The 27,771-nt window shown below is 40.9% G+C and overlaps 1 protein-coding gene across 2 annotated transcripts; it reads left to right on the top strand.

The window, feature by feature from the left end:
• Window positions 1–279: 279 nt before the first annotated feature.
• On the top strand, window positions 280–27,771 carry jak2b (Janus kinase 2b). 2 transcript variants are annotated; one of them, XM_069682615.1, is made up of 24 exons: window positions 280–777; window positions 3,487–3,723; window positions 5,257–5,380; window positions 5,478–5,595; window positions 9,697–9,842; window positions 10,465–10,756; window positions 11,145–11,264; window positions 11,477–11,634; window positions 12,173–12,284; window positions 12,552–12,738; window positions 14,125–14,249; window positions 14,452–14,586; window positions 16,105–16,192; window positions 17,747–17,874; window positions 18,293–18,431; window positions 18,781–18,932; window positions 19,765–19,915; window positions 20,320–20,456; window positions 21,940–22,129; window positions 22,556–22,680; window positions 22,778–22,950; window positions 23,037–23,154; window positions 26,662–26,775; window positions 26,907–27,771. In XM_069682615.1, the coding sequence occupies exons 2-24, from the start codon at window positions 3,501–3,503 to the stop codon at window positions 27,012–27,014; spliced, it is 3,363 nt and encodes a 1,120-aa protein (XP_069538716.1). In that variant the 5' UTR covers window positions 280–777; window positions 3,487–3,500; the 3' UTR covers window positions 27,015–27,771. The 2 variants fall into 2 exon arrangements, with proteins under 2 accessions (XP_069538716.1, XP_069538717.1); XM_069682616.1 differs by lacking the exon at window positions 280–777 and having other exon boundaries at window positions 3,509–3,723.

Raw genomic sequence — 27,771 nt, 5'->3', positions numbered from 1 at the left:
GCCTACATAACTAAAAGGAATGGCTATCTCATATAAACTTAAAATGTTCAAGTAGAGAAAACAATTTCCTGGGTTTCTTGTCTTTAATCAGTTTAAGTGACTTACGTAAAGCAGGTATTAGTATTGTTTTATTGTGATATCTAGATAGTTACACAATTGGCATGATTGTGACATTTCCGATAGCACCTGAAAGCAACATTAGTATGGTGGGAGAGGCTGGTTTGTTGACTGACTTGGAGCCTCGGTTTCGGCTGTGTTGTAGGTGCTGCTACTGGCGAACTAGCTAGCTACCAGTGTCAGAGTTAAAGGAATTCAATTGACGCGATGTCAGTAATGTAACACTCATTGTACTGCTGAAGCCACATGTTCCGGGACATAAAGAAGTTTGCCTGCAAATGAATTCCGTGTTCTCGGACCAATTTATATCGGAGCCCGACGTGGTTTTAGCTAGCATTAGCTTAAGTTACAAGATTGACAAAATAGACGGCTAAAGTTCCTCCGGAGTGAGATGGGCAACCATAGGCTGACCAGAGGTTACCTATGTTGCAGGTTTGCCAGCTGAATGCAATATGGGAATAATGATATTTCCAGATGGATTTCGGTCATTGAATAAACTGCCATTTATTCGGGTGGTTATTTAAGTTGTGGTCTGAAAGGACTGGAGCAGCGGTGTCTGGGCGTTGCTGTCAAACTGTCGCTCGTCCTGTGCTGCAGCGCTGGCCTAGGAAGCTAGCAGCGAGCTAGCCAGCTAGTTGCACGTCTGGCTCATCCACCAAAGTAAGTGTTCATATTAAATGATAATTTGTTGACAGCTTTATTTGGTTTAATATTTTAACATTAGCCAACACAAACCGCTAACGTTGGTCGGTTAAGTTACTGACATACATTGCACGCTCTGGTTGTATGGCAGTTGACGTTTACTCATATAGGTCTGTGAAGCCGCTAGCGTTAACTTAATCTATTGAAGCTATAACATTAGCTAACGGTAGCACACAAGATCAGGGCCTTGGTGAATTTGTTCTGCAGCAATTACTTAAATATTTGACTGAAACTGTTGAATTTCTGAATTTTCTTATTTACATAACATCTCTTATGTGAGCATAAAAGTTGCCAGAACAACAAGCACCAACCAGAAACTACAGAGGTATTTTTAATTTTCACATTTCATTTCACAGTCTTGAATATTCCAGTAGGATATGTCTAATGTCCAAATATTACACTTATAATGTAGGTAATGTAAATACAATTATGTACATATAAATGCTCCTGAAAGTTAAACACGTTGGGGCTTAATGGGGCACATTGACTGTAGTTTTAAGCTCTGCATAAAATGAAGTTTAACAGAAGTTGAGATTAAATCCACTATAAATGTCATGGGTTTCATATCCTCTTTCACATTGTCTGTGGGAAATGTCAATACAGACAACTGCATGCTGCATGTTTCAGCGTAGTGTTTCTCTGTTACCAATTAATACAAAATATAGGTGCTTACTCGATTAGTCGATTAAAGGAGTGATTGATAGACAGTGAAAATGCATTGTCAACAATTTCAGTGATCAACTGAAAATCACTTACAAAGTGAAAATGCTGAGCACTCACTATTTTCAGTTCCTCAAATGGATTCTATATTTTTTTCAGTTTTACTATGTTGTGAATTGAATAATCATGTTTTGGACTGTTGCAATTTCCTTGGGCTCTTTGGGAGCTGAAAAATTGTGATTTCTCAGATGGCATTTGGCACTATTTTCTGACGTTTTATTAGGGATGCACGATGTTATCAGCACGTTATTGGTATCTGCAAATTATGGCCTGAAAATGACAAATTGGCATTGGCATTTTTCTGCTGATATATTCCGTCGATAAAACAACGCTTTAATTATGCCTAAATGCTTGATGATTCCTTGACGCAATGCTGAGACATTAACACGGCGCCTCTTCAGTCAAGTGTGAAGAAGAGTGCAAGATGTCTGCTGTATGGCAGCAGACAGACAGCAGCTGTATGTTTTTCAAAGTTTCCGAAACAGCAAGGTTGTGCTCAGCATTGGTCATGCGATAAGGGCCCAAATCTCATCATCCAAGTTTGTCTAAGTTGTATGAATTTTACTTTTTTATTTGAAGAACATGTTACATACAAATAAATATGACATTTTGTACATAACCTAATTTTAAGTACTTATCTTATCTTGTCCAGTGAATGTGTACATTTTAAAAAGCACTGTATTATGTTACTTCTGCATCTGCAGTGGGTCACTATAATAAGAGTAGGCACGATATCAATTCCACTGCAGGGGAGACTTGATGTTTTCTGCAATTAAGTGGAAAAAAAATGTGCCCAATATATCAAAATCAGCCAAAAGGGTTGGAAAATATCGGCGAGAATTCTGATATCACTCATGCCTACGTTTTATAGACTTCACCATTAGTGGAATGATCAGAAAAATAATTTTTAGGAAGATAAATCAAAGTCGCCCCCCGGGTTTTCCACAATTTTAAGTCAGTGCGGATGTCATTACCTTTCACGCCCACTGCCCTGCTAAATGCCTTTCTAAAAACTGTGTTAGTTCTCAGTTCTTGGAGTGTGAAAAGAGGTGAAGTTTCTCCAACCGTACTTATATATATATATATATATATGAAAAGTTTCTCTCGTCTGAAAACTGCTCTGTAATTGTCAGTGTTAATCAATATTAAGTGGGAAAGTGAGACACAGCAGGATTATTCAATAGCATTTAAAGCCACTGCTTTGCATAACTGCGGTTTTCTTCCATTAAGTACCTAAAAATGATGTTCTTCTCTGTCTTGTTTTTTCCAATACAACTCATGTCAGTCATTTTTATTGTGTTACATTTTTTATACTCAAAAAAAAAAAGGGGATTTTTTTGTCCCGTTCAAACCAGTCTGATGAGTAGTTTTTATTTCAAGCGAGGATGGCTGCTGGATGGCTATGAATAAATAAACAACAATGATGTGCCTTGTGTGTTCTAACTAATGATGGTGAAAGAAATACAACATCCATAATTCAGCTTTCAGTTTGATATAAAACTGTCTTTGTGGCAGGGGGAGAAGGGCTGAATAGCAGCGGCTTTGCCTCTGCTATGAACAAAATATTTACATCTGCCAATAAGAACTGTACACAGATTCTAGGCCGTATAACCTAAATAGGTCATCTAAATGTATTAATTTGAAACTCATACAGCAGGCCTAAAAGCCTCAATACTTCCTTTAAAGTGGAACTTGTCTGCCCTCTTTCATAACTGACACTGAAAGTAGCCCTGTTTTTGAATTAGATTTACAGATTTTATAACCTCCTTCCAGACAATGATTCCTCTGCACTTCAGTTTTATGTAATGGCTGAATTGAATTGGAAACAGTTTATGCAACAGTTGAGAACATGTACCCTAGCTGATCGCGGTAGTTAATTCTTCACACTCTGCAGACAAAAGAAGCCACCATTCCTTCTGCTGACATTTTGCATTTAACTCTTTAAAGGTTGCCTGTTGTTTATGGTCTCCCTGCCAACCATGGACACTGAGACTGACACCTGCCCTGCAGTGCACCAAAATGGGACCGCCCATCGGGAATCTCCAGACTCAAGTCTAGCCTCTGCTGTTCTGAGACTTCATTTCTACCACAGCAGCCAAGGAGAGAGCAACTGCAGCTTCCTCAGCTACCCAGCTGGGGACTATGTGGCTGAGGAGCTGTGTATAGACGCAGCCAAGGCATGCAGTGAGTAGCTCGAGCTGTGCAGGCCTGCATAATGCACCCCCATTCATGTGTTCTGCTGTAACTCGGGGCATAGGTCCCGAGATAAGGTTATCAAGAGGCCACAGTGAAACATATCCACAGATAAATCGCTGGCTTGTTCAGTTGGCTCAATGCTTTGTTTACAGTTTGTGTAACTTTCTTTACTCTGTTTAAGGGAAAATAATAATATGGTGGCTTAGCTTTTTTAACTTAAGTAAAATTTAAGAGTCAATGAAAATATTGTGCAACTAAGACAAAGAGCAGGGCCGTGCAGGGGAGGGGGACTACACTAACCTGCATGTGGCTAGAATAGCATGTTACGTGTTTGATGATGAACCAAACACAGCTGACATTTTAGACAATCTTAAGTGACCTTTTGTTCACATGTGTTGGTAGTAGAAACAATGTGGGTGCTTGAGCATAATCTCTAAAGTACTCCTCCTGTTCCTGAACTAACACTTTCTACAGGAAGATTTGCTTTAGTTTGTTTGTACAGAAGTAAAGTGGTTCACACAGAGCAACAAGGCATCAAGGATCAAGCTAGTAAAACACAGCATACAGACTTTCTTTGGGTGGGCTGCCCAAGAATATTAATAACCCCCCCCAAAATATATTTGCTCACCAATTCAACCAATTTTTGTATTTTTCTTTCATCCATCTGTGATCGATCTATTAGTGATCAATTTCCCCATTACCTTTTTGCAAGCAGGGTTTCCACACAGGCTCTGTCGAGAAACACACACAAAGGGAGTAAGAGAGAGACTTATCCTCTGGTATGTCTCCCCTGTGCATGCATTGATTGGGGTGCAACATCTCCTCTTAAACATGGACTTTCTAATGCCGTCAAGGCTTCTCAGTGCAACTAGTTGATGCCGATGTCAAACTCTACCACCTTGGTCTGAATACACTACGTCATTTATAACGAGCCTCCTTCAAAGACATCTCACCTGCTGTTGTGAAAACAGAAATGCAGGTGAAACAATTTGAAAACACAAGTTGTGTTACTCAGGTGACTTTAGAGAACATACTGATGAGACACATAAAGGGAGACACAACAGAAAGGGGCGAAGCGGGGCAGGCCACTGTGTGCAGTTATGCCCCTTTCCCACTAAAGTGTGCAAGTTTTTCAGACCCGGGAAGACCCGCTAATAAATGCCGTCTCTTGTCTCTTTTCCGTGTTGACCCGGATTTTGTGTTCCCATCATTGCTGATTGGAGCCGAGGCGATAATTAACTCTAACCATGCAGAGTCATTTGACCCGGGTCTGAATGCCGATTGTAACCTTTCCCACTCAGAAAAAAAACGGGTGTTAGTGGGTTATTTGACCAGTGGGAAAGGGGCTTTAGAGAGCAGAGGTGTAAGTGTTTTGGGGCAGAAAAGAGAGCCCACCCCCACCCGTCACTGCCACAGATATTCTGTGGGAAACACCGGTATAACTAACTTTGGTTTAAGTTGCATGTTGTTAAATGAAGTCTAACTTGACAGAATGTAATGTGGTTCCTCTGTCTGCTGTAGGTATATCACCTCTGTACTGCAGCCTTTTTGGTCTCTACCGAGAGCGAGATCACTTGTGGTTTTCACCCAACCACATCTTCCAGCTTGACGAATCGGCTTCAGAAGATGTGATTTTCAGAATAAGGTAGTTTATGTGGCACTGCCTCTCGAATATCTTTTCCAATATTACATTTAAATATGATTGCCACTAATGTGTTTTCCTTATTAACCTTTTACAACAGGTACTACTTCCCTGGCTGGTACAGTGGTGGGGCATCAAAAGCATATCGACATGGGGTCGCCAAGGGGTCAGAAAGTCCTGTCCTCGATGACTTTGTAATGTCATACCTCTTCTCTCAGGTGAGCATTTCAGCAGACAGTCCCACTACATAACACAAGTGCTGATTTGAACCAGGGCTGCCCACTTAAATCTGACAATTCAAATCATCAGCAGAGAAGACCCTGAAGAGGCTCTGTGGTCTTTACATTTTGTTTTTCAACTTGTTCACAGAGCCTGCAAGAGCAACATGGCAGGCTGCGAACATTACCAACCAAGTCTCAAATTGACCCTTCAGTGTTCAGGGTTTTAACCGGGAGCCAAATTATAAGAGTGTCCTCTTCTCCAAAACAAACAGAGATTAAATTTGGTAAAAACACAGCACAGAGCTGTTTCACGTGAAAAATCGATGATTCTCAGATGACAGGAAGTTAGAATTAGTTGATTTTGCCAAACGTGTGTTAGGTTAGGATTCCTTCAGGGTTCATTTATCAGAAGGGTTTTACCAGGAGCCAAATTTCCACAGAGGTTTCCTCATCTCCAAAACAAACATGTAATCAAAACTGGTGAGAACACTGAATCCAGCAGTTTCTGGTTAAAAAACAATGTCCCTCTGATACTCTTTGGCTAGTTCAACTGCAAGCTGGGCTGTTGCTGACTTAAGTTCACTATCCAACTGAAAACGTTATTCTGTCAGATTACATACTAAAAATAGACATTGATATGACTTGAAAAAGCAAGAAAGTAGTCCGCTGGAAATGTTTAAATTATATTAAAGACATCCGGCATGCAACATGAGACTCACGTAGGCTAAAAGAGAGGAACCGGACTGGTAGAAACACGGACAAAAAGGGAACTTATGATGAGCATCTTTTACAATTTTGGGGCATTTTAGAGACTGAAGAATTAATAATGAAACTGATCAGCAAGCACAGAACAGTGAAACTGAGTTTGTGTAATATGGGTAAGTGAACATATACAGAGTTCAGCAGCTCTGGGATAAAGTTATAGACGTAAAAAACAACTAATTCTTTTCACAAGAAGCAGCCACTTGCTGATTTTACCAAAATAGATGACCACTAATGATCAACTGCCCAAAGTTGAAGCCTAATTTCATGACTAGGATCCGTTACATGACTTAACAGGATGCCAGTAAGACTTGATTACTCATACAACAGGCAGCCAGACGTTCAGACTTTGGATATTCCCACGTTAAGTGTGTCTATTGATTTCATGAATTTGACCAAATGCTTATTTTTGGAGGGAGTAAGATGAACCGTGATACATGTTTGTCTGTTTCCCAATACTTACCAACCTCCCCAGGTCATTGACTGAAAAAAAAAGCCACACATGCAAACTTTTATTTTGTAAAATTACAATTGTTATCAAACATGTCTTTAACAGGAGTCTGTGTGTTCTTGAGGACTTCTTCTTCCTTGAATTGCAGAGAGGAATTATTTGCAGTAATACAGAGCCAAATACTGTGTGTAAGAAACATGTTACCCAGGGCAACGCTGTGGATCATTTATGTGTTTTCTTTTTAGTATGGGTCCATTGTGCATTTCTGTCCCAGGGCTTCCTTATGGGTTAATCTGGCCGCGATTGCCACATTAGCTCACAGTTGTACAACATTATTAATGCCCTACAGGTCAATATGTCTCGTTTCCCATTTCAGGCAGTAGACCAAACTCATGACTGAGGTTACACAAAGTCTGCTCTGGTTTAGTTTGCTTGAATGGAGTATTTTGTTAATATTGCTGTGCCTGTACTGGCAGTTTGAGTGTTTGTCTTTGTGTTTTGGGGTTCACAAAAACAGAGCAGCACTGTAGAATATGTTTTAGGACAGAAATAGAAACTTTTCAGCTCCATCATCACAGCCGTGCAGCCCTCAGTCAAGTCACTATGTGTCTCACCCACAGTGAAAGTGGTCTGTATAGTACAGGTGAACCAAGGTTACTCCAGCCAGTAATATGACTGGAGCTGAACTCTAGTGAACTAAAGGATTATGTGGATTTATGCCTGTGGAAATCTGCGCTTGTGGCTCGGGAAAAGCCTATAAGGGAGATGGGAAGCACCGCTGCGCGGGTCATCTGGGGGTGATGCACATTATTTGTTTGCAGCCATTAAGCCATTAGATATGCGTGCATTCACTCCGGACAGATGTTGTGTTTTGCTTTGTGCCCGATATGTTGAATTCATTGCGGTTTATTACAGAACTGAGCGCCTGTGTTTGTGATTAAATCGGGCTGTTGTGACCGGCAAGGAAGTTTGTCACTGCATTTGCCAGTTTGAGGTTAACTAAAAGAACAACATAAACAAATCAAAATTCTGTTGTCAAAACTATTGTAGCAAATATAAACTAAAACAACAAGGGTCTCTCAGGGGTTTTTCATTCAGGGAGGCCTGCCTCTCCTGGGGGGTGGGGTTGTTGCAGGAGGGGTGTGGAGAGAGAGAGGTGATGCAGAATTCTGCGTGAGGTGAAAGGAGACGTTAAGTTTTTTAGTTTGGCTGAGTGATGAAGCAGAATCAGAAATATCTGTGAGGCAGTTAAGGTACTTTGAAATTCTTACTGTCTCAGTAAGATTGTTGTTGAAATGCGCCTGAAAATTTCATCAAATCTGGACACAAAGACGTGATGTCCATCACAAACATGAATAAAAGATCTGCTAAGATCTCATTGAAAAAAACTGCTACTTTTAACTAACAAATGTAGCCAAAGGAGGTTTAAAAATACTTCTCTAGCCCCTTTGCCATTGGTCAAAAAACCCGCCAACACCTGGCTTTTTTGCTTAGTGGGAGAGGTTACAATGAGCATTCAGACCCGCCTCCTCTCCGATCGGCAACGATGGGAACACAACACCCGCCCCTGCCCCCCCAAGGGGTATAAGCAGTGTTAATTTCGTTAAAAAAAAATAAAGACCAAAAAATGTTCGTCAATGATCTTTTTTCCGTGACATTAACATTAAAGAGGCGAGACGGGTCTAAAATGTCAGTGGTGGGCTGTCGCACGTAGTCATATTTTCTCAAGGCCTAATAATAAGATAAGCTTAAGGCCAAGGCATAAGCTTATCTCTTCTTTCGCAGGACAAAGTAAAGAAATGCAACAACAGAAGCGTTTCTGTTTCCAAATGTTGTAACATTTATAAATATTTTAATGAGGCTATTTATCAGAGGTAATAATTAAAGTTGTGTACACATGTGGACCAAAGCAAAATACATAAGTGAACCTCCACATGGACTTAAACAATCAAAGCAAAGAGAAAAAGACGTCAGACAAACTGACAGGAAACTCATTCATTGGTCAGCTTTCATCCTGCATCATCGGTTCTAAACGGACCTGTGTGGGGAAAAGAAAACAAGTTTGTTGTTGTTTTGTTTCAGTGACATGTTGTACAGCTGTTCCCTATCTGTAATTTATCTTCTCTTGTGGTTTTGATAAGCTCATGATGATGAAGAAGTTTGTTATGTGCAAATTGTCATGAATGACTGGCTAAATAAAGTCAGGAAAACGTTAAGATTCTGATCAATAGATGAATAAGTTTCATGTTTACAGTCATTCTGTGGCTGCTCCATTTGTACCTTAAAGAATCTGCTGCCTCACAGTGTGGCGACTGAGAGACATCTTCTAATGCTCTGTGCAGTTGTTTGGTTCAAATGGCCACGTTCTTGCATGCTTAAAGGGGGGTATCTCACCCTGCTGCTCTGTGCAGGCCCTCATACAGCCTCTGCCTGAAACGACTCAATCAGCTCTGTCCCTTTAAGAAACCCCGCCCCTACAATCCCACTTTCTTCTGATTGGCCAGCTCTCCAACGCCCGCTGCAATTTTGTCCGGCTGATCAATGGCAATGCACTTTGTGACGTTATAAAGTGCAGCGTGTAGAAAAAACTGTGTGAAACCTGGCGTTCACAGCAGCCTGAGCTGAGAAGCCTGGGGATTACTACAACATACAAACACAAACATATACATAATATATTCTGTACATGTTCATAAGAATCTTGTTTATGTAACATTCCCAAAAAGTTCTGTTTTTTTTTTTATATGAAGGATACAAATACTCTACCCACGTTCATGACAAACATAGACAAACACAAGTGAATGCTGTGACACACCTGTTTGCATTAAGTGTCTTTAGATGGGTTTACCTGTTGTGCTAACAGTGACTGTGTCCCTCTGTGTGTGCAGTGGAGGAATGACTTTGTCAATGGTTTGGTGAAGATCCCCAACTCCCATGAGTCTCAGGAAGAGTGCCTCGGTATGGCCGTCCTCGACATGACGAGAACAGCCAAGGAGAGACAGATGTCGCCGCTCGACATCTACCACACTATAAGGTACAAGGAAGGAACAAATGTGTTTCTTGGGGAATTATCTGAAAATAACCCCCGCTTAGTTCTTTGATTTAATGGTGTTATTGGTTCCGTTACATAACCCGGCTTACAGCACTGATGCCATAACTTATTTCCGGGATTATTGACACTTATTTTACAAATCTTTTTTGTTGTTCGTTTGTTTATGAAACCAAGCCAATCTTCTTAAATGCCTACTGTAAACCAAACCGTTGTACAGGATTAACTTTTATGATCCTATGAAATATATCAGTTTGATGATTACCAGATGTAACACTTCCATAAGGGAAAAGTGGTTCAGAGAATCAGAAAACAAAAGGAAGTATCTGTCAGATCATTCAGAGCCAACTGTCAGAGCTGTCTTTTTTTTTTAAACTCAAACAGTATTTGAGATCCAAATGTGTGATCTTAGAGAGGTTGTTTTTTTTCAATGACATAGTTTAAAAGTGTGAAACTTTTCATATCTTCTACTCTGTATAGATGCTGGACATAAGACAGCCTTGACCTAATTTCTACCAGAATCACAATTACATAAAATATATTGATCACTTAAAATACCTGCATAAGATAAACACAATATAAGATTTTTCCCTCTGATAATCTCCAGCTATAAGTCCTTCTTGCCGAAGGACGTGAGAGCGCAGATCCAGGACTGCAACTTCTTGACGCGCAAGCGAATCCGCTTCCGCTTCAAGCGCTTCATCCAGCAGTTCAGTCAGTGTCGGACCACAGCACGCGACCTCAAGCTCAAGTACCTCATCAGCATGGAGTCCCTAGAGAAGGCCTTCTACACAGAGACCTTCCAGGTCAGGGAACCGTCCAGCGGACAGCTCATCATCCTGGTGGCAGCCGACAGTGGAATCCAGTGGTGTCGAGAGAAACTAAAAGACTCTGACCAGGTTGGTATCAATGTGTTTCAGTGCTGTGATATATGCTGATCACATGTTGGACGGACTTTCCTACAGAGTCCTTTTAAAATGAGGACAACACTGAAGACATAGAAAGTAACGGATTAGTAATAGTGAAGTAATGGATCACATGGGTCATACAGATTTCCTAACAGCCTAAAGTGTCACTGTTTCCCGACAGTGCTTTGAGCATTGTGTCTCAAAGCATGCACTGTATTTGAGATTATACTTCACAGACTTGTGATGTGTGAATATGCCTCCCAGTTCAACAATATTTTTATTGTATGCTTTTAAATGTTACATCAAAGACCATATTTGTTCCTGAGATCACTTCTTTGTAGGTTTGCAACCAAAATTGCCCCCTATGCTCTTTGTCCAGGAGCTGCAGACCTTATGTGACTTCCCTGATGTCACTGACATCAGCATCAAACAGGCCAGCAAGGAGGGAGCTGCAGAAAGTCGAGTGGTCACCATCAACAAACAAGATGGCAAGAATCTGGTAAGTTCATGTTTTTAGTGTTTGACTTTTTACTTGGTTGTAACAAAGCAAGGAAAAAGGAAATTCTAAGTGATCCCCGGGCACAGAATTAGAAGTACTTGGTTTCAATCCAAGCTTTTTATGCAACATGAGTTTTATAACACGCAGATTGTGGACAGTTGGAGTTTGCTGGAATTTGACTCATTATGTGTCACTTTCTTTCTTTCACTCAGGAGCTGGAGTTCTCCAGCCTGTCTGAAGCCCTCTCCTTTGTGTCCCTCATCGATGGCTACTACCGGCTGACTACAGACGCACATCACTACCTTTGTAAAGAAGTTGCTCCTCCCCGGCTTGTGGAGGCCATCGCTTCACATTGCCATGGCCCCATCTCGTGAGTGGAACAAACAAATCTTATTTAGTTTATGTCACCAGCATTAGTAAAAGCTGCCATTTTCTCTAAAACGTCAAGTTCCAATCAAGAAGAAAATCACATTTTTTTTAAATTCATTAACTTAATAGCAGCCCCATGTTGTGCTAATTTGTTGTGCCTTCACTGCCTTGCTTGTCTCACAAGCTAATTTAATTTTCCCAAACTGTCAAAACAATAGTCATGCCCCCTTGACACAGCGATTAGCCATGCATAAAACGAAGTGCAAATGAGCTGAGCCACAAATTCGATTTATTTTACATCATCACACTCCTACATCTTCCTCTTTCCATGTTAACAGCTGAACTGCAGCAGATATGTTTGTTGTAGCTGCAGCCAAAGTCGCCACTTAATAGTACAACATTATTTTACAGAAGGAATATACATCTATATTTCCATATACGCATTCCTTAGGTTGTTTCTATTTATGTCCTATCCTTGTAGGTAATACCTTATTTCTCTGCTGCTCAAACTCTTATTCGATGTTGTGTTTTTGTTGCAGAATGGAGTTCGCCACCAGCCGGCTTCAGAAATGTGGAAACAAAAGGGGATTGTACATTTTGAGATGTAGCCCTAAAGACTTCAACAAGTATTTTCTGACTTTCCCCGTTGAGGTGGGTAACAGTCATCAGTAGGAGCTGGCACATTTCAGCATGTGTATTGATAACTTCATGCCATAAATACAGTGGAATGCAGAATTCAGGCTGTGTATGGAGGGCAATATGCTGATAGTGGTGCCAATAGGATATCTCAGCTTCAGTACACAGTTTTGGCGTACAGCGTCAAAATCTTGACGTTATTGTCGTTTTTCTGTTGATTCTTGCTTGAAACTCAAATTCTTGTCATTTCCACTGTCTGCCTCTCCTCTTTGTGTCTGCTAGGTGTACAATGCAGTAGAATACAAGCACTGCCAGATAACCAGGTCTGACAGCGGGGAGTTTAACCTCAGTGGAACCAAAAGAAACTTCAGCAGCTTGCAGGAACTACTCACCTGCTACCAAAAGGAAACTGTGCGCTCGGAAAGTGTCATTTTCCAATTCAGCAAGTGCTGTCCTCCTAAATCCAAAGGTAAAAAACACTCTGGAATAAATGCTACTTTAATGGTTGAAAATGACCAATTATGTCCTTTCTGTATATTAACGTTGTAATCTTGAAGATCGAGAGTTTTGTTCTCTTTGGCGGCAACTGTGGCGATAAACGGTAATTGCAGGAGCACACTTCCCAGATATCCAGACAGTGTTGCATGTGTGACGTCCACGGTTGGCTCCAGTTGTAACTCTTGATTTTCCTCGCTGACGGTCGCTTTCCCATTCAGACTGTTTGCTTCATCTGAGCGTCGAATTTTCACTTATTTTTGAAGTTGTATCTGTAGTCATCGATCTTTTCTTTGTTTGTTCAGCCATAGTAGATTAATGTTACTCACTTGCAGAGACCGGAAAAGCAGCCACTTTATGTTGCGTTAGCTCCGCCTACCCTCTCTGGCAGACCAACCACTGCTGGCTGATGAAAAACGCGTCACTAACTGGGCGCCGCTTGTGATTTTTTTCAGCAAAAGTTGCCACAGACACCCAGTCTGTGATACTGCAAATGCAAAGGCTTTCATCAGTGGGCCATAGGCCCAATCACCATTGTGTTACCTCATTGGGCAATAGAGAGTGACTTAACAGACATTTATTAACATGAAAATCTTAGAGATTATTACTTTAAAGTAGGCTAAATGTTTTAAATATAGACAGACTTCCTATTGATGCACACAATGACGTTGCAGTGAACAGTATTGCAGGGGGCAGAGGAGGAATAGATCTTGTGCTCTGTGAATTGCAAAAGGGATGAAAGGAAAATGTTAATTACCCTTAGAGAAAAATACCTCTTTTTATCCTTACTCGACCAGTGATATTTCAACAAGCACGCAGGCTGCTAACTAAACACAGGGCTTCTCCATTTACAAGCAAATATATTAAGCTGGGCTGATCAGGCTGGTGTCAGTGGGCCTCCAGCTGTAGGTGTTTTTCAGATGCTGCTAAATACAAAGACGATTTGGATTCTGTTAAGAAACATTGTCCCCTAAAAAAGAATCATCTGGCCTGCATGGGATAGTGTTTATCTATTGCCCCCTAAACCTTCTTATACACAAAGTTTTAAAGTAAAGCCAGGATTCTGGGCAGCCGTTTATAGCGAGAGAGATACAAACAACCAGGGTGACTCAATGGTTTACCAGTCATTTTGCTTTCGTAATCAAGCCGGAATTCGTCTGAACAATCTGATGATGGGGCGAATCCATTTTCACAGAAATTGATCATGACGAAATGCAGAATTTCAACTTTCCACATACTCTATCTCTGACTCATCTCATCATTTTAAACTTTTCTCTGTCACTTTGACTGAAATTGTTTCAACTCTGAAAACGCCTTTTTTGTTTTTGGTAAGATGGTTTTGTCTTCTCCCGTCCAACAGAAAAGTCCTGCCTCCTCGTGTGCAGGAGCAACAAGGGCTCTGAAGTGCCTCCATCTCCGTCACTACATCGACACAACATCAGTCAGATGGTGTTTCACAAGATCAGGAAAGAAGATCTGGAATTTGTAAGCTTAGTTTGCATTTTTAGATGCTTCATCTAACCATCAATTTTGTACATGATAATATATGATATTGAGCATTCTTCCATTGTTGCACTAAGCTATTTGTGCATTTATCAACACGACATGCACTGAACAGAGATATTCACCTGCTGGAAATGATCATATTGGGATTGAATTAAAACTAAAATAACGATCCCCCTTTCAGATGGAGAGTCTTGGTCAAGGGACATTCACCAAGATCTTTAAAGGGGTCCGCAAGGAGCTGGGAGACTACGGACTCGTGCACCAAACTGAAGTAGTCATGAAAGTTCTCGACCAAGCCCACAGGAATTACTCTGAGGTCTGTGGCTTTCAAGCTTTGCAACTTTCTTTTTTTGTTAATGGCGGCTTGCAGCCACAAATCTGTTATCAGTAAAGCACGTGAAAGTGAAAGATTTCAATATTAATTGATTCTGCATTGTCTGCATTGTGGTATATTAAGGCATGAATACTAGGAGCGAGTTACAGCTCATTAAGGCTGAGAAGGGATAAACTGCTGGTTTATTCAGGCAATGGCTGATTGTTAATTTTACTTTATCTTAAAAAGGGAATTGATTATCTCAGACTTTTTTTGAGCAGAAATTCCAGACATTCACATTCTTTGTTATATTGAGCTTTTGGACATGAAGAAGTGCTTCAAATATAAGTGATTGGGTACAAAATCCACAGTCCTGGAGCCGAGTGCACCAGCTGGGCGTACACCTGTATGTAACGTTACGTCTGACCTAGAGCTGAAAGTTACTACAGACTTTAAATTGCACCCTCTGCACCAGTAAGACTTAAGCCCAGTTTGTGTTGCAAGCCTAGGATGGAGCAGGTGTTCATGTAGAAAGTCAGACTTAAATCCACGGTAAAACAAACGGTAAAAGTAACAGTCACAAAACTTAAAAGCAAAACACCATGTCAGCGCGTTGTTGTTTTACAGGATGAGAGAGAGTGAGCTAATCGAAAGGGTTTTTTTTTACATACAAGTCCTGTTTGAATTAATTGAAGCGCTCTCCCCTCAGCTACAGCATGTGTTGGAGAGATGTGTGGTTCTGTCCCCTCCCTGCAGATGCTGATTGAGCTCAGATTTTATGCCAACGGGGCCTTTCAAAACACCGTGGGGGACATGATGAATATATCTCGGACACGGCATGGTTACCATTATTGCTTGTAGTGGTGATCACTTTCCCTGGCGATAGCTTTTGTTTATTTGTGTGTTGTTTTTAAGTTCTGCATAAAACTCCATGAGTGTCCTTATTTCACTTTACTTTTGGTTTGTGTTATCCGTATCTCCTGTAGAAAATTTGATAGGAGAAGTTAGAGAGTGGAGAAGTGTGTTGCTTGGCAACAGTCACTGCTTTGCGAGTGTTCACATGCACGCGCAGCTACGACCGGTGTCAGTTATGCTTGGTGCACTCGGTGTAAATTCGAATCAAGAAGTCGGTCGTAGTTAAGTCAGATGCGAGAGAAAAGATTTTTACGCCCAGCTGGTGCTCTCAGCTCCTGGATTTTTGGGAAATACCATTTGGAAAATGTCTAATTTGTCAAAACTGAGACTTTTTAATGTATTTTTGCAGAGGTTGAGGACTGTGGATGTTGCCTCCCATCACTTAAATTGAAAGGATGAAATCTTTTAATGGCCAGTATGAACTGGAGGAATGATTACAACAAGCAAAACCTGTTAACATGTTTATATATGCACCTAAATGTTGTTTAATAGGGACTGTATTTGAAAATGACGACAATAATAAGTTGTTTGCTTGTATCAGTTTACCTTTTTGTCTATTTAAGGGCACAAATAACACAATCCTCTCTGTCTTCTTCTGCACCGCAGTCTTTCTTTGAAGCTGCTAGCATGATGAGTCAGTTGTCCCATAAGCACCTGATCCTTAACTATGGCGTGTGCGTCTGCGGGGAAGAAAGTAAGTCAGCCAGACACACAGTAAGCAAACTGCATGTCCTCATATGTCCTTGCACGCACACATATGGTTTGCATTCATTTGGCAAACGTTATGAGCTTATGTCATTACGGTGTAATGATGTCAAGAGTCTACTGTACACGCTATAATCTTGACCAGACTCTATTAGGCTGTGGCTCAGAGCAGTGATTAAAACGCATGGTGGGCTATTCTGAGGAGGATTACAATCCCCAGGCCCAGAACCTCTTTGACCTGCCTCCTGTTCTCTTCACCTCACAAGACTTCAGCTGCTACTGAAGCCATCTGCTTAGGCTGCATGTGATTGTTTTGTTTACTGTTGATCAATCTGTTGGCATGCATTGATCAATCTGAAATTTTAATATGAAAAATTTACCCAGGAGTTCTATCTTTGTTTAGGGTTTATGAGCATGTTTGGTAACCCCAGTGTGCATTTTTAGCTGTCAGTGATATCTGTATTAGCCCCTTAGACTTGCACTCTTTGTTACCTGACATTGACATATTTCCCATTTACAATAAAGTTTAAGAGAACACTTAACAGATACAATCTTGAGTTTAAAGACCCCCTCCAGTGAAAATCAAGTGTTTAACCTTATAAACATCTCCATGTGGTGTTCTTCATGTGCTACAAGACATATCAGGGACAACATAAGCGGTCATCTCCATGGCTGGGCCTGTCTGCTTTTAAACTGCAGTGTACCAAGGACAGGCTGTTTTGTTGAGTCGGAAGTGTGTAAATTCACCTTATTACTGAGGCGGTTGTTAAAGGTGGTGTTGTACTGAACTCAATTATATTGAAATGTGTCTCTAAGTTTGAGTCCTCCCTGTTTACATACATGAGGGGGCCGGAGTATTAGAAACCCCTCTGACTATAATGCAGCTCAGTGCAGCCCGACTAATCATGACCTTGATGCTGAAATATCATTGAATCAACACCTCTATGACAGCTTAGAACAAATCCTGTAGATTACAGGCAACATAAAAGCGAATCTTATGACTGAGCTGGTGTGTTGGATTACATATGATTTTTCAGGTGTACCTAATGAAGTGGCCGGTGAGTGTATATGTCTTACAACATGATGGTGCTGGTCTTTAAACACGCCTGTGTCTTACTGATTTATGGGGAAATACATTGTAGGGGATTCAGAGGAGCAGCAAACATATCTAAGTATTGTCAACCAAACATACTAACATTTTTTCTTAGTGAAAAGGGGAAAAGCATCAGAAACAGTTGTGACATAATGTTGATGACAATCTCTAAAACAATATCTTGATAAGAAATAACTCTTAAAACCAAATAAATAAAAGATCAGTTAAAGATGAAAAACACATCCTTGTCAGACTCTCAAGTCTCTTTGAGCGTGACACTTAATTCCTGCTTACTCGTTTCAAGTGGCTTTGCTTAACCCCATTTACAAAGTGGCTCATAAAGGTAATAACATAATGCAGGATGAGGGGAAATTGATATGTTTGAGCACTCGGCCGTTCTTGTCAAAATTATTTTTAACCTCTGCTTTAAAAAATAATGTGTTCTTTCAGACATCATGGTGCAGGAGCTGGTGAAGTTCGGGTCGCTGGACACTTACTTGAAGAAGAACAAGAACTCGATAAACATCCTGTGGAAGCTTGAGGTGGCCAAGCAGCTGGCCTGGGCCATGAACTTCCTGGTAGGAGTCTGTGTATAGTGTTGCATTTCAAAGTGTTGTTGAATAACAATTTGTGTGTTTCCCACAGCTGTAGTTTTTTTATTTCTCTATCAAGAACATTTATTGGTTTAAGATTTAAGTTGGACAAATATGTTAGAAAAGGAAAATACAAGCGAATGATTCTCTTTACAGAACTAACCGAACAGAGTCTCTTTCGCAATGGAGGGAAAACAAATACAAATAGTGAAAGTGGAAAAAAACAAACAAAAAACATATTAACACGTGAATCAATAAAGGACCAGATATCCAAGCAGTGAAGTGTAATGTCATACCACTTGATTAAGACTTGTATGATAGGGTAAAGCTTTAAATATGGAATAATCAGAGTAAAAAGAGTGTCTGAAGAGTCTGACTGATCTCTCCATGTCTGACCCTGCAGGAAGAGAAGCATCTTGTCCACGGGAACGTCTGCGCTAAAAACATTCTTCTGATCAGAGAGGATGACCGGAGGGCTGGGAACCCTCCCTTCATCAAATTGAGTGACCCTGGCATCAGCATCACCGTCCTGCCAAAAGAAAGTGAGTTCATGTCTCGCCTCAGCTTAACTGTAATACACCTCTTTAATCAGTAGGTGGCAGCAGTTTAACAAGTCTGTGATTGTATCGAGATGGTGCCTTCTGTATTCCAGACTGCATTGGATTACTTTGTTTACTGTGACTAAATATCATAAAAAGAGGCAAAATGAGCAGTAAGACACTTTATTAATGCTTTTTATATAAGAATAGATTCTGTTTTATGAAATGTGCAGTGAAGGAATCTTCTTGAATTCCTGCATGAACTCAAACTGAATCAACTGACTTTGATCTGAACTTTTTAGTGCTTGAAATAAAAATGATGAATTCACTAACAGTTTGTGTTTGTGATTAGTCCTGATTGAGAGGATCCCTTGGGTGCCCCCTGAGTGTATCGAGGACCCTGCCAACCTGAGCCTGGCTGCAGACAAGTGGAGCTTTGGCACCACGTTATGGGAGATCTGCAGCGGTGGGGAGAAACCTTTATCAACACTGGACAACTCTAAGGTAGGGCAGGGTGGAATAAGCTAAAAGAGCTGTGACCTGCGATCAGTTCATCATAGTTTATAATAACGCAGAACGGGGAGGACACAGACGTTAAATAACGTGCGTCTGTGTAAATCACTCGGCTCTTTGTCTGTCACTGTTAACAGAGACTCCAGTCTATACTCCATATATATCAGAGCTGTAGAGGAGCAGTCCTCCTCTGCAGTCTGTGATCACCCACTCCCTCCCTCCCTCTGTGCTCGTGCTCTCCCCCTCTCAGCGCTGCGAGTCTGCATCACAGTTTCTGTTATATGTTTTAAAGTGTAATGAAGGTGAATGAGGCTCCTTGTATATTCACAGGGCCTAAGGCTCTAATATATTTAATCAGAGTACAGAAGTAGGTCGACTATTGTATATGTTACATGCATAAGCAGGTCGGCATGTTCTTCTGCTTTGTCATAAACGTTCACGGGATCAAAATGTATGCTGCCTGAAAACTGAATTAACCTCCTGCAGTTGGCATCAGCAGCAGGTTGTTCTTCCAACTCTGGGTCAAAGCACGCCCTGTAATTTATGAAGCTGAAATATTTTTCCTTTGCATGACACAATTTGCACACTAAAGTCTTCTATATTTTCCCTTTAATACTCTGCAACATGAAATCCAAATGTTTTCTTTTGATGCAATGAAAAATCCAAAAAGACAGTAAATTGGAAAATAAAAGGCAAAAACTGAATCTGCATGTATTAGTCTATATAACAGGAGCTCTGGCACTGTAAGAGGTTAGTGTGCACCAATCTGCACATGCGTTTCCACTGTCCATCACAATTCTAACCCTCAGTGTTGCTTCTCTAGAAAACCCTGTTCTACGAGGACCACCACCAGCTTCCGGCTCCGAAGTGGACCGAGCTGGCTAATCTGATCACCAGCTGCATGGACTACGAGCCAACGTTCAGGCCAACATTTCGTGCCATCATCCGTGACCTCCACAGTCTCTTCACACCAGGTTGGTGAACACGCTCGTCAGCCGGACAGCCAAAGTTCCCCTAATGGTGTCACAACAGGGAATCTGGGTCACACCAGTGTGGAATCTCAAATGTCCTCAGACACACAACCCCTGACCACACACACATTTATCATGGTGTCTTCAGAGGCATGACAGGGAATAGAGACTCTCAGGTCCTGTCTTCATTAGATACTAATTGAAATGAGGTGAGCAAAGGAGTAGGGATAGTGTTGAAGGTGTTCCTCAGCACTTTTGGAATGTTCTCCAGCTGGAAGTTAGAAATTAGTGAATAAGACATGAGCCTACCTTGAGAAACTGAGCAAACAGTGTTCAGGGAAAGCAGGATAAATGTTGTTTTAATGAGTTACTGAGCTGTCCATGATTTTGGTCTTTGATTTCCCCAGACTATGAGCTGATCGTGGACAGTGACATCCTGCCAAACAGGACAGTGGGCTCTGGCTGGGCGACTGGAGGCTTTGAGAGTCAGGAGCCGGCTCAGTTTGAGGAGAGACACCTCATATTCCTGCAGCAGCTGGGCAAGGTACGAAGAAGTGTGAAACTGTGTTGTGATGTTTTTTAATTTTACCTCGCTAAATGAGGGTGACATGACAATAACTTCCCTCTCTGAATTTTCAAAAAGAAACTACTTTTCTGAGCAGGAAAAAAATCATTAAAAAATACCTGCCTTTAAAATAAATCTGAAACATGGTTCTTCAATTTCTATGTGTTTTTCTGTAATTCAGATGGTTAATGCATTTTGAGAATGTAATTCCTCAGAGGGCACAAAACCTAAAACCCAGGCTAAGTTAAGGCTATGAAATATTTGCTAAGAGTTTAAGGAAAATCAGTGTCAATTTAGTTCGATGACACATCATTTTAAAGAGTAACTGCACACTTGCACGTTTTTTGAGCTGTAATCTAAATTATATTGCTGTACTGTGATGAAACACATCAATGCTGGTGTTAAATATTGACAATTCTATTTATATAAAAATTGGCATTTCATGGGTTGGAAATGGCTCAACGGGACATCTACTGTTTTAAATCAGCCCCGGACCTTGCCAGCCGATGGTGACGTAGACACGACCGTTTGGGACAAAATTACATCATGAAATACATTTTTTTTTTAAAGGAACGTTAACGCCTGTCAATGAACGCGCAGTCAGCGCATGCGCACTTGCATTGCCTCGGCTCCGAAAGCTCCAGCTTCAGGTATTAGTGTGGCTGGAGCCAACAGCTTGAACTGATAGGGCTCGGGACCACCACGGTCCTCCACCACACTAAAGTGCTCTTCAGGGGATTCTGGAGGGGAGAAGTCCTGCACCTCAAAAGAGCCCTCTGTGGCATATGTGCCTTGTGACTCTGTGTCACTCTCTATTTTTCTCTGGCCTGGGGAGGGGACGTCACTGAGCTGCCGGACACACCGGGTGAGGGTGTCGGCTGCAATGGCGATCATGACGGTGCATGTCTGTGACGAAGCGTTAGCAACAATCAAGTTAGTTTTCCTCGCTTAAAACAGCGTGGAAAACACAAAACACACTGTGGCTTATTGTAAATAGGAGAAGTTGTAGCGGCTTGGACCTAGAAACAGTTTAATGCGGAGTTATGACGTCACCACTTAACAACCAGACAGCACCATTGTCTGGGTAAAATACCTTAACACAATAAAATACCTCTCTCTGCATTTTATACTGGTATATTGGTTGCACTGGTATATAGGATGCAGCCCACTTTTTAGATGAAAAACAAAGTTTTAAAAGTGCGTCTTATTCACGAAATTTTACAGTATGTGTCTTTGTTCAGAGTGGATTAACGTACAATTATCATATTGCAAGAAACTAACTTTGATGCTTAGGCTTTCTATGTCTGTACCTCATGTCATGTTATTTTCACCTAATTATTAAGCTATCAATTTGGCAGCTAGTTACTAACTAGCAGACTAGCAGAACTTCTTAAAATAAGAAATATATAAAACAAATCAGTAAAAAACACAACAGCTGACTTTACTTGGTCTTCTCTTCAAGGGAAACTTTGGCAGTGTGGAGATGTGTCGATATGACCCGCTTCAGGACAACACTGGAGAGGTCGTGGCTGTGAAGAAACTCCAGCACAGCACCGCGGAGCACTTAAGAGACTTTGAGCGAGAGATCGAGATCCTGAAATCTCTGCAGCATGAGAACATCGTCAAGTACAAAGGCGTTTGCTACAGTGCAGGTACACCTGACTCTGAATCAAAACCTTGATTTTGCTGATGTTCCTGAGCTGAGGAGTTTGGTTGATTTTGGAGGATCAGTGTACAATGTATAGAACTTCCAGCCTCCACTTCCTCTTCACTTTCTCTACAGATTAGCCACCTAAACCACAAATACATGCCTATATACTGTATATGTATTGTCACCAGTATTAGCGATGAGCAAAACAGGACTTTGGTTCACCAATTTTTTACACAAACTTGGTTATAACATCAGTGCATTTACAGTAGCTATGTGCATTGGACCCATCTGTGCTTAATTATAAAGAAGCTTCATTAATCAATGAATTTGCTAGTACTCTACATGGGTCAGGATGCTCAAGGAAATCATAGCAAGTTCCAAGACTGACTAGGTCCTGTGGATGACTTTGTTTTTTTGCTTCTCTCAGGACGTCGAAATCTGCGTCTCATCATGGAATATCTGCCATTCGGCAGTCTGAGAGATTACCTCATGAAAAACAGGGAAAGGATCGACCACAAGAAGCTTGTGCATTACACTTCTCAGATCTGCAAGGTAACTCCCCTTCGTCTGATTCTGTCACGTGATCTCTGGAGCTGCTGAGCACTGGAGATACAGATGCAAAAACATGCTTTTTTCTTTGTGTTCACAGGGAATGGAGTACCTGTCAAGTAAGCGGTATATCCACAGAGACCTGGCAACACGAAATATTCTTGTGGAGAGCGAGCTGAGGGTGAAGATCGGCGATTTCGGCCTCACCAAAGTTCTGCCTCAGGACAAGGAGTACTACATGGTCAAAGAGCCGGGAGAGAGTCCCATATTCTGGTCAGACTCTTGTTGATGTCACCTTTGACCACTACCTTTTCAGAGAATCAGAACAGTAAGAGTCACATGGTGTGTTGTTTTTGTAGGTACGCTCCTGAGTCGTTGACCGAGAGCAAGTTTTCTGTGGCGTCAGATGTCTGGAGCTTTGGAGTGGTTCTTTATGAGCTCTTCACCCACAGTGACAAGAACAGCAGTCCTCCTGCAGTAAGTAATAAACACACACAAGCCTTTTCTTTGCAAGTTCAGTTTAATTTCTGTCTACTGCTCTTTGAACTTAGTGTAGAAACAGCATGCTGAAGGAGAAGAATTTTCCAGCCATTTAATGTGCAAACAGAAGCAAATGTTGCAGCACTCAGCCCTGCAGAAGTCCATTTCAGTTACAACACACAACAATCTACAGATTCAAGCAAATGCCTCATTATTTGCCATCATAGTGTATATAGCTTACTCTTCCTCATTAGATCCCATTTTAAATGTAAGATAATAGTGTAGCTGGTGTGCTATAGTGGCCTGGAGTGATCTTTCAACATGTACAATGAATCAAAGGCAAAAATAATTTTCTAAAGACAGAGAGGTTTAATAACAAGAGTTTGTATAGAAAGCTGTATTTAAAGGTCATTTTCAGACATGTAGGACACCTGCAGTGTAAACACATAGGTTAGGTAGGAGGTACAGGCCTGTCATTGACTTACAGAGTATTATTTTTCATGTTCCATAAAAGCTTCTGACTGCTGCTGCTCCCTCCTGTACCTGATCAGTTGTACCTTGAGGTGTGCACTTCAATGGGTTAAAGGCGTCATCTTGTCTTTGCTGCATAACTTGTTATGCTTCAGCTTTCAGTGTTCGGGTGTACGCTGTAGATAAGCGGGTAAAATAAGTATTGAACATGTCATTTTTCTCAGTAAATATATTTCTAAAGGCGCTATTGACATGACATTTTCACCAGAAGTTGGTAACAACCCAAGTAATCCATACTTCCAAAGAAACCAAAACAAATAAGTTCAGAAATTAAGTTATGTGAAATAAAATGGAATGACACAGGGGAAAAGTATTGAACACGCTTAATGAAATGTATTTAATACTTTAAAAAATACAAAAGCCTTTGTTGGTAATGACAGCTTCATGGAGAAACTAGTTGCATGCATTGCTCAGGTGTGATTCTGGCCCATTCTTCCACACTGACAGTCTTCAAATGTTGAAGGTTCAGTGGGCCTCTTCTATGAACTCTGATCTTTAGTTCTCTCCATAGATTTTAATTGGATTCAAGTCAGGTGATTGGCTGGGCCATTCTAGCAGCTTTGATTTCTTTCTCTGAAACCAACTGAGAGTTTCCTTGGCTGTGTGTTTGGGATCTTGCTGAAATGTCCACCCTCGTTACATCTTCAGCATCCTGGTAGATGGCAGCAGATTTTTATCAAGATTGTCTTGGTATATTTTTCCATTCATCCTTCCTTCAATTATATGAAGTATGCCGGTACCGTACGCTGAAAAACAGCCCCACACCATGATGTTCCCACCTCCAAACTTCACTGTTGGTATGGTGTTTTTGGGGTGATTTGTCCTCCAAACATGGTGTGTTTTATGGCATCCAAAGAGTTCAATTTTGGTCTCATCTGACCAGACTATATTCTCTCAGTATTTTACAAGCTTGTCCAAATGTTGTGCAGCAAACTTTAAACAAGCTTTTTCTTCAGCAATGGAGTCTTGCGTGGTGAGCGTGCATAGAGGCCATGGCGGTTGAGAGCATTACTTATTGTTTTCTTTGAAACAATTGAACCTGCTAATTCCAGGGGTCCGTTTCACAAAGAAGGTTCAACAAACTCTGAGTCTAACCCTGAACTCTGAGTCGATCTACTCTGAGATAGGAAACTCTGAGTTTTCGGTTTCAGAACAGCTGATCAGAGTTAGTTCAATCAACTCTGAGTAGGTTCACCCGGAGTTAAGTGCGTGCACGCTGACTGTAAAAAGTCAGCATTAATGGAGCCCAGACACCACGATTCACCATGGCAACGGTACACAAAAAGAGGTCCTCCTACGTCACACCAGTGGAGCTCGAAATCCTCATGCGGACGTTCAGAAAAATAAAGTAACACAGCTGCAGCTGCAAAAGAGAGAGAAGCGGCGTGGGAAGAAACTGCTGCTCGAGTTAATGCGCAAGTTTGAACTGGTCTATTTATTTAATACTTAATCACGACCGGAAGCTAAAATGTATATTAATTTAGGAGCAATGCAGCGGTAGAAAAAAACATACATGGAAGCACTTCAATCATATTTTAAACATTAAACAGATTAAATATCATTCAGTGGCTGTTTTAATGTGCATCAGCTTTTTCCTAACATGATGCTGACTTCACATACATTAGAATTCATGTTGATTAAACTGAATGTGTTAGTTTAAAAAAAAGAAATCCAATAACTTCCGGCGTCTTATTTGAGTGCTCTTGGCAGTGGCGGTGGGAAATCTAAAAATGATGACTTTGACACAGATTTGTCTTTTGATTTTTTTTTATCATAATTATAAAAGACTTTTGCAACGCGGTCAGAGCAGCACAGAGACGCAACGTTTCTTCTTTTAATTCAGTAACCGCTTAAACACACGCGTGAGACGGGCTGAATGAATGAGGAAGTCGAATTGATAGAATATAAGAGAATATTAGAGAATATAAAAACAAATCGGTTTTATCTTCTAGAGGGAGGAGACAGAGCGAAACTGTGAGTTTCCTGAAGAAAACCTGCTCGCGACCAGGTTAGGTTCATAGAGTCTGTTACTACGGTAACTGACCGAGAGCTTAAATTACCTCCCTTTGTGAAACGGAAAACTCAGAGTTTCCCTCATTTCAGGGTTAACAGACTCAGAGTTTTCAATAAACCTGCTTTGTGAAACAGACCCCAGGTCTTTCTGAAGAACTCCACAAGTGGTCCTCGGCTCTTGGACAACTCTTCTGATAATTCTTTTCACTTCTCTGTCAGAAATCTTGAGAGGAGCACCTGGTCGTGGCCGGTTTATGGTGAAATTATGTTCTTTCCACTTCCGGATTATGGCTCCAACAGTGCTCACTGGAACATTTAGGAGTTTAGAAATCCTTCTGTAACCAATGCCATCAGTATGTTTTGCAACAATGAGGTTGCTATGGTCTTGAGAGAGCTCCTTGCTTTTACCCATCATGAGATGTTTCTTGTGTGACACCTTGGTAATGAGACACCTTTTTATAGGCCATCAGTTGGGACTGAACCAGCTGATATTAATTTGCACTGACAAGGGGCAGGATAGCTTTCTAATTACTAATAGATTTAAGCTGGTGTCTTGGCTTTCCATGCCTTTTTGCACCTCCCTTTCTTCATGTGTTTAATACTTTTTCCCTGTGTCATTTCACATTATTACACATAACTTAATTTATGGACATCTATGGTTTGATTTCTTTGCATGTGTGGATTGCATGGGTCGTTTCTCACATTTGGTAAATATTTCATTACAATAGCCCCATTAGAAATATATTTACTCAGAAAAATGTTGATGTGTTCACTACTTATTTTACCCGCTGTATTTCTGTTTTTCAATAACTGGCTGAGCCAAAAGTTTTGTGTGATCCATGACTGACAACAACATTGAATATATATATTTGGCCTCTGCATATTTTGCTCCTTGTTGTCTCGATCTGTACATTTTACTGTTTAGATATGGAACCATAGTTATTGTTGTGTCATTTTCAGGTTTTTATGTCCATGATGGGGAACGATAAGCAGGGACAGTTGATCGTCTATCACCTCATTGAGCTCCTCAAATCAGGCAGCAGGCTGCCTCAACCTCTGGGATGTCCCACTGAGGTAGGAACATGAACCGATCGGATCCACCTGTCACTCACATACACTTTTGTTATATCTGTTGTTTTTTATTCTGTTGTTTAATTTGTTTTACTTTCATTGAATTATCTCTCTTCACGTTCTTTTTCTCTCAGATACATGAGATCACGGAGGAGTGCTGGGACAACGACCCCGGCCTGCGTCCTTCTTTCAAGGAGCTCGCTCTGCGCATTGACCTGTTCAGGGACAGTAAAGAGTTTTAGACTGAAAAATCACCCAAAGTGCCGTGCTCCTCTACACCAGAGTCGCTCTTAATGTTGTCGTCCTGTTTGAGATAAAGGGACAAAGGCCAAAAAGATGTTCTTCTCCTGCTTAGTGCCAGTGTTTGGCAAAGCAGCTTGTGACTGGAAGAGTGGTGGTTCAAAACTAGGACCAGATGAATACTACTGCCAAGGTGCCTTTAAGCAAGGCACTTAAACGCCATTTCTATGGTAGAGCTGCTAAGTGGCAGCAGAATGGAAATGGAGGCTTGGATGCGATGAAGTGTTGATCATGTTGCCGAAAAAGTGTTGGGTCAAACGTACTGGATTTAAAAGAAGAGTTTGTGGAGACTGTGAGGAGAATATTGCCAGGTCTAAAGCTAGAGACGCTTATGTCAAACAAGTCCGCTGTGTCAGTGTACGTGTGTGTTTATGAATGTATGTTTTTGTAAGAGAGAGTGTGTGTTGTGATCATACAAACAGCTAGCAGGGCTAGCTCTCGCCATCCCCTTTTCCCCTAACCTGAAGAGAAATGGACTAATAGAGTTTAGTGTTTTATATGTATGTGTGTATATACCAACACTATATTTGTGTACATATGTCCAGAAAAATTTTATAATTTTATAAAATGAAAATACAGTGAAATACTATATTTGAACTGCCAGCAAAATGTCAGTTTTAATGAAGTACATACAAAGGTGATTTAAAATCTGTTATTGTTTTGTTTTTATTGTGAGAGGTGGTGTGAAATAAAAGAACA

Source organism: Semicossyphus pulcher, unplaced genomic scaffold, assembly GCF_022749685.1.
Source record: "Semicossyphus pulcher isolate SPU_LCO1_2020_fin unplaced genomic scaffold, fSemPul1.0.p SCAF_6, whole genome shotgun sequence".
NCBI classification, from domain to species: Eukaryota; Metazoa; Chordata; class Actinopteri; order Labriformes; family Labridae; genus Semicossyphus; species Semicossyphus pulcher.
Note: the sequence above shows the minus strand (reverse complement) of the source record. Positions and strands in the feature narration are given on the sequence as shown.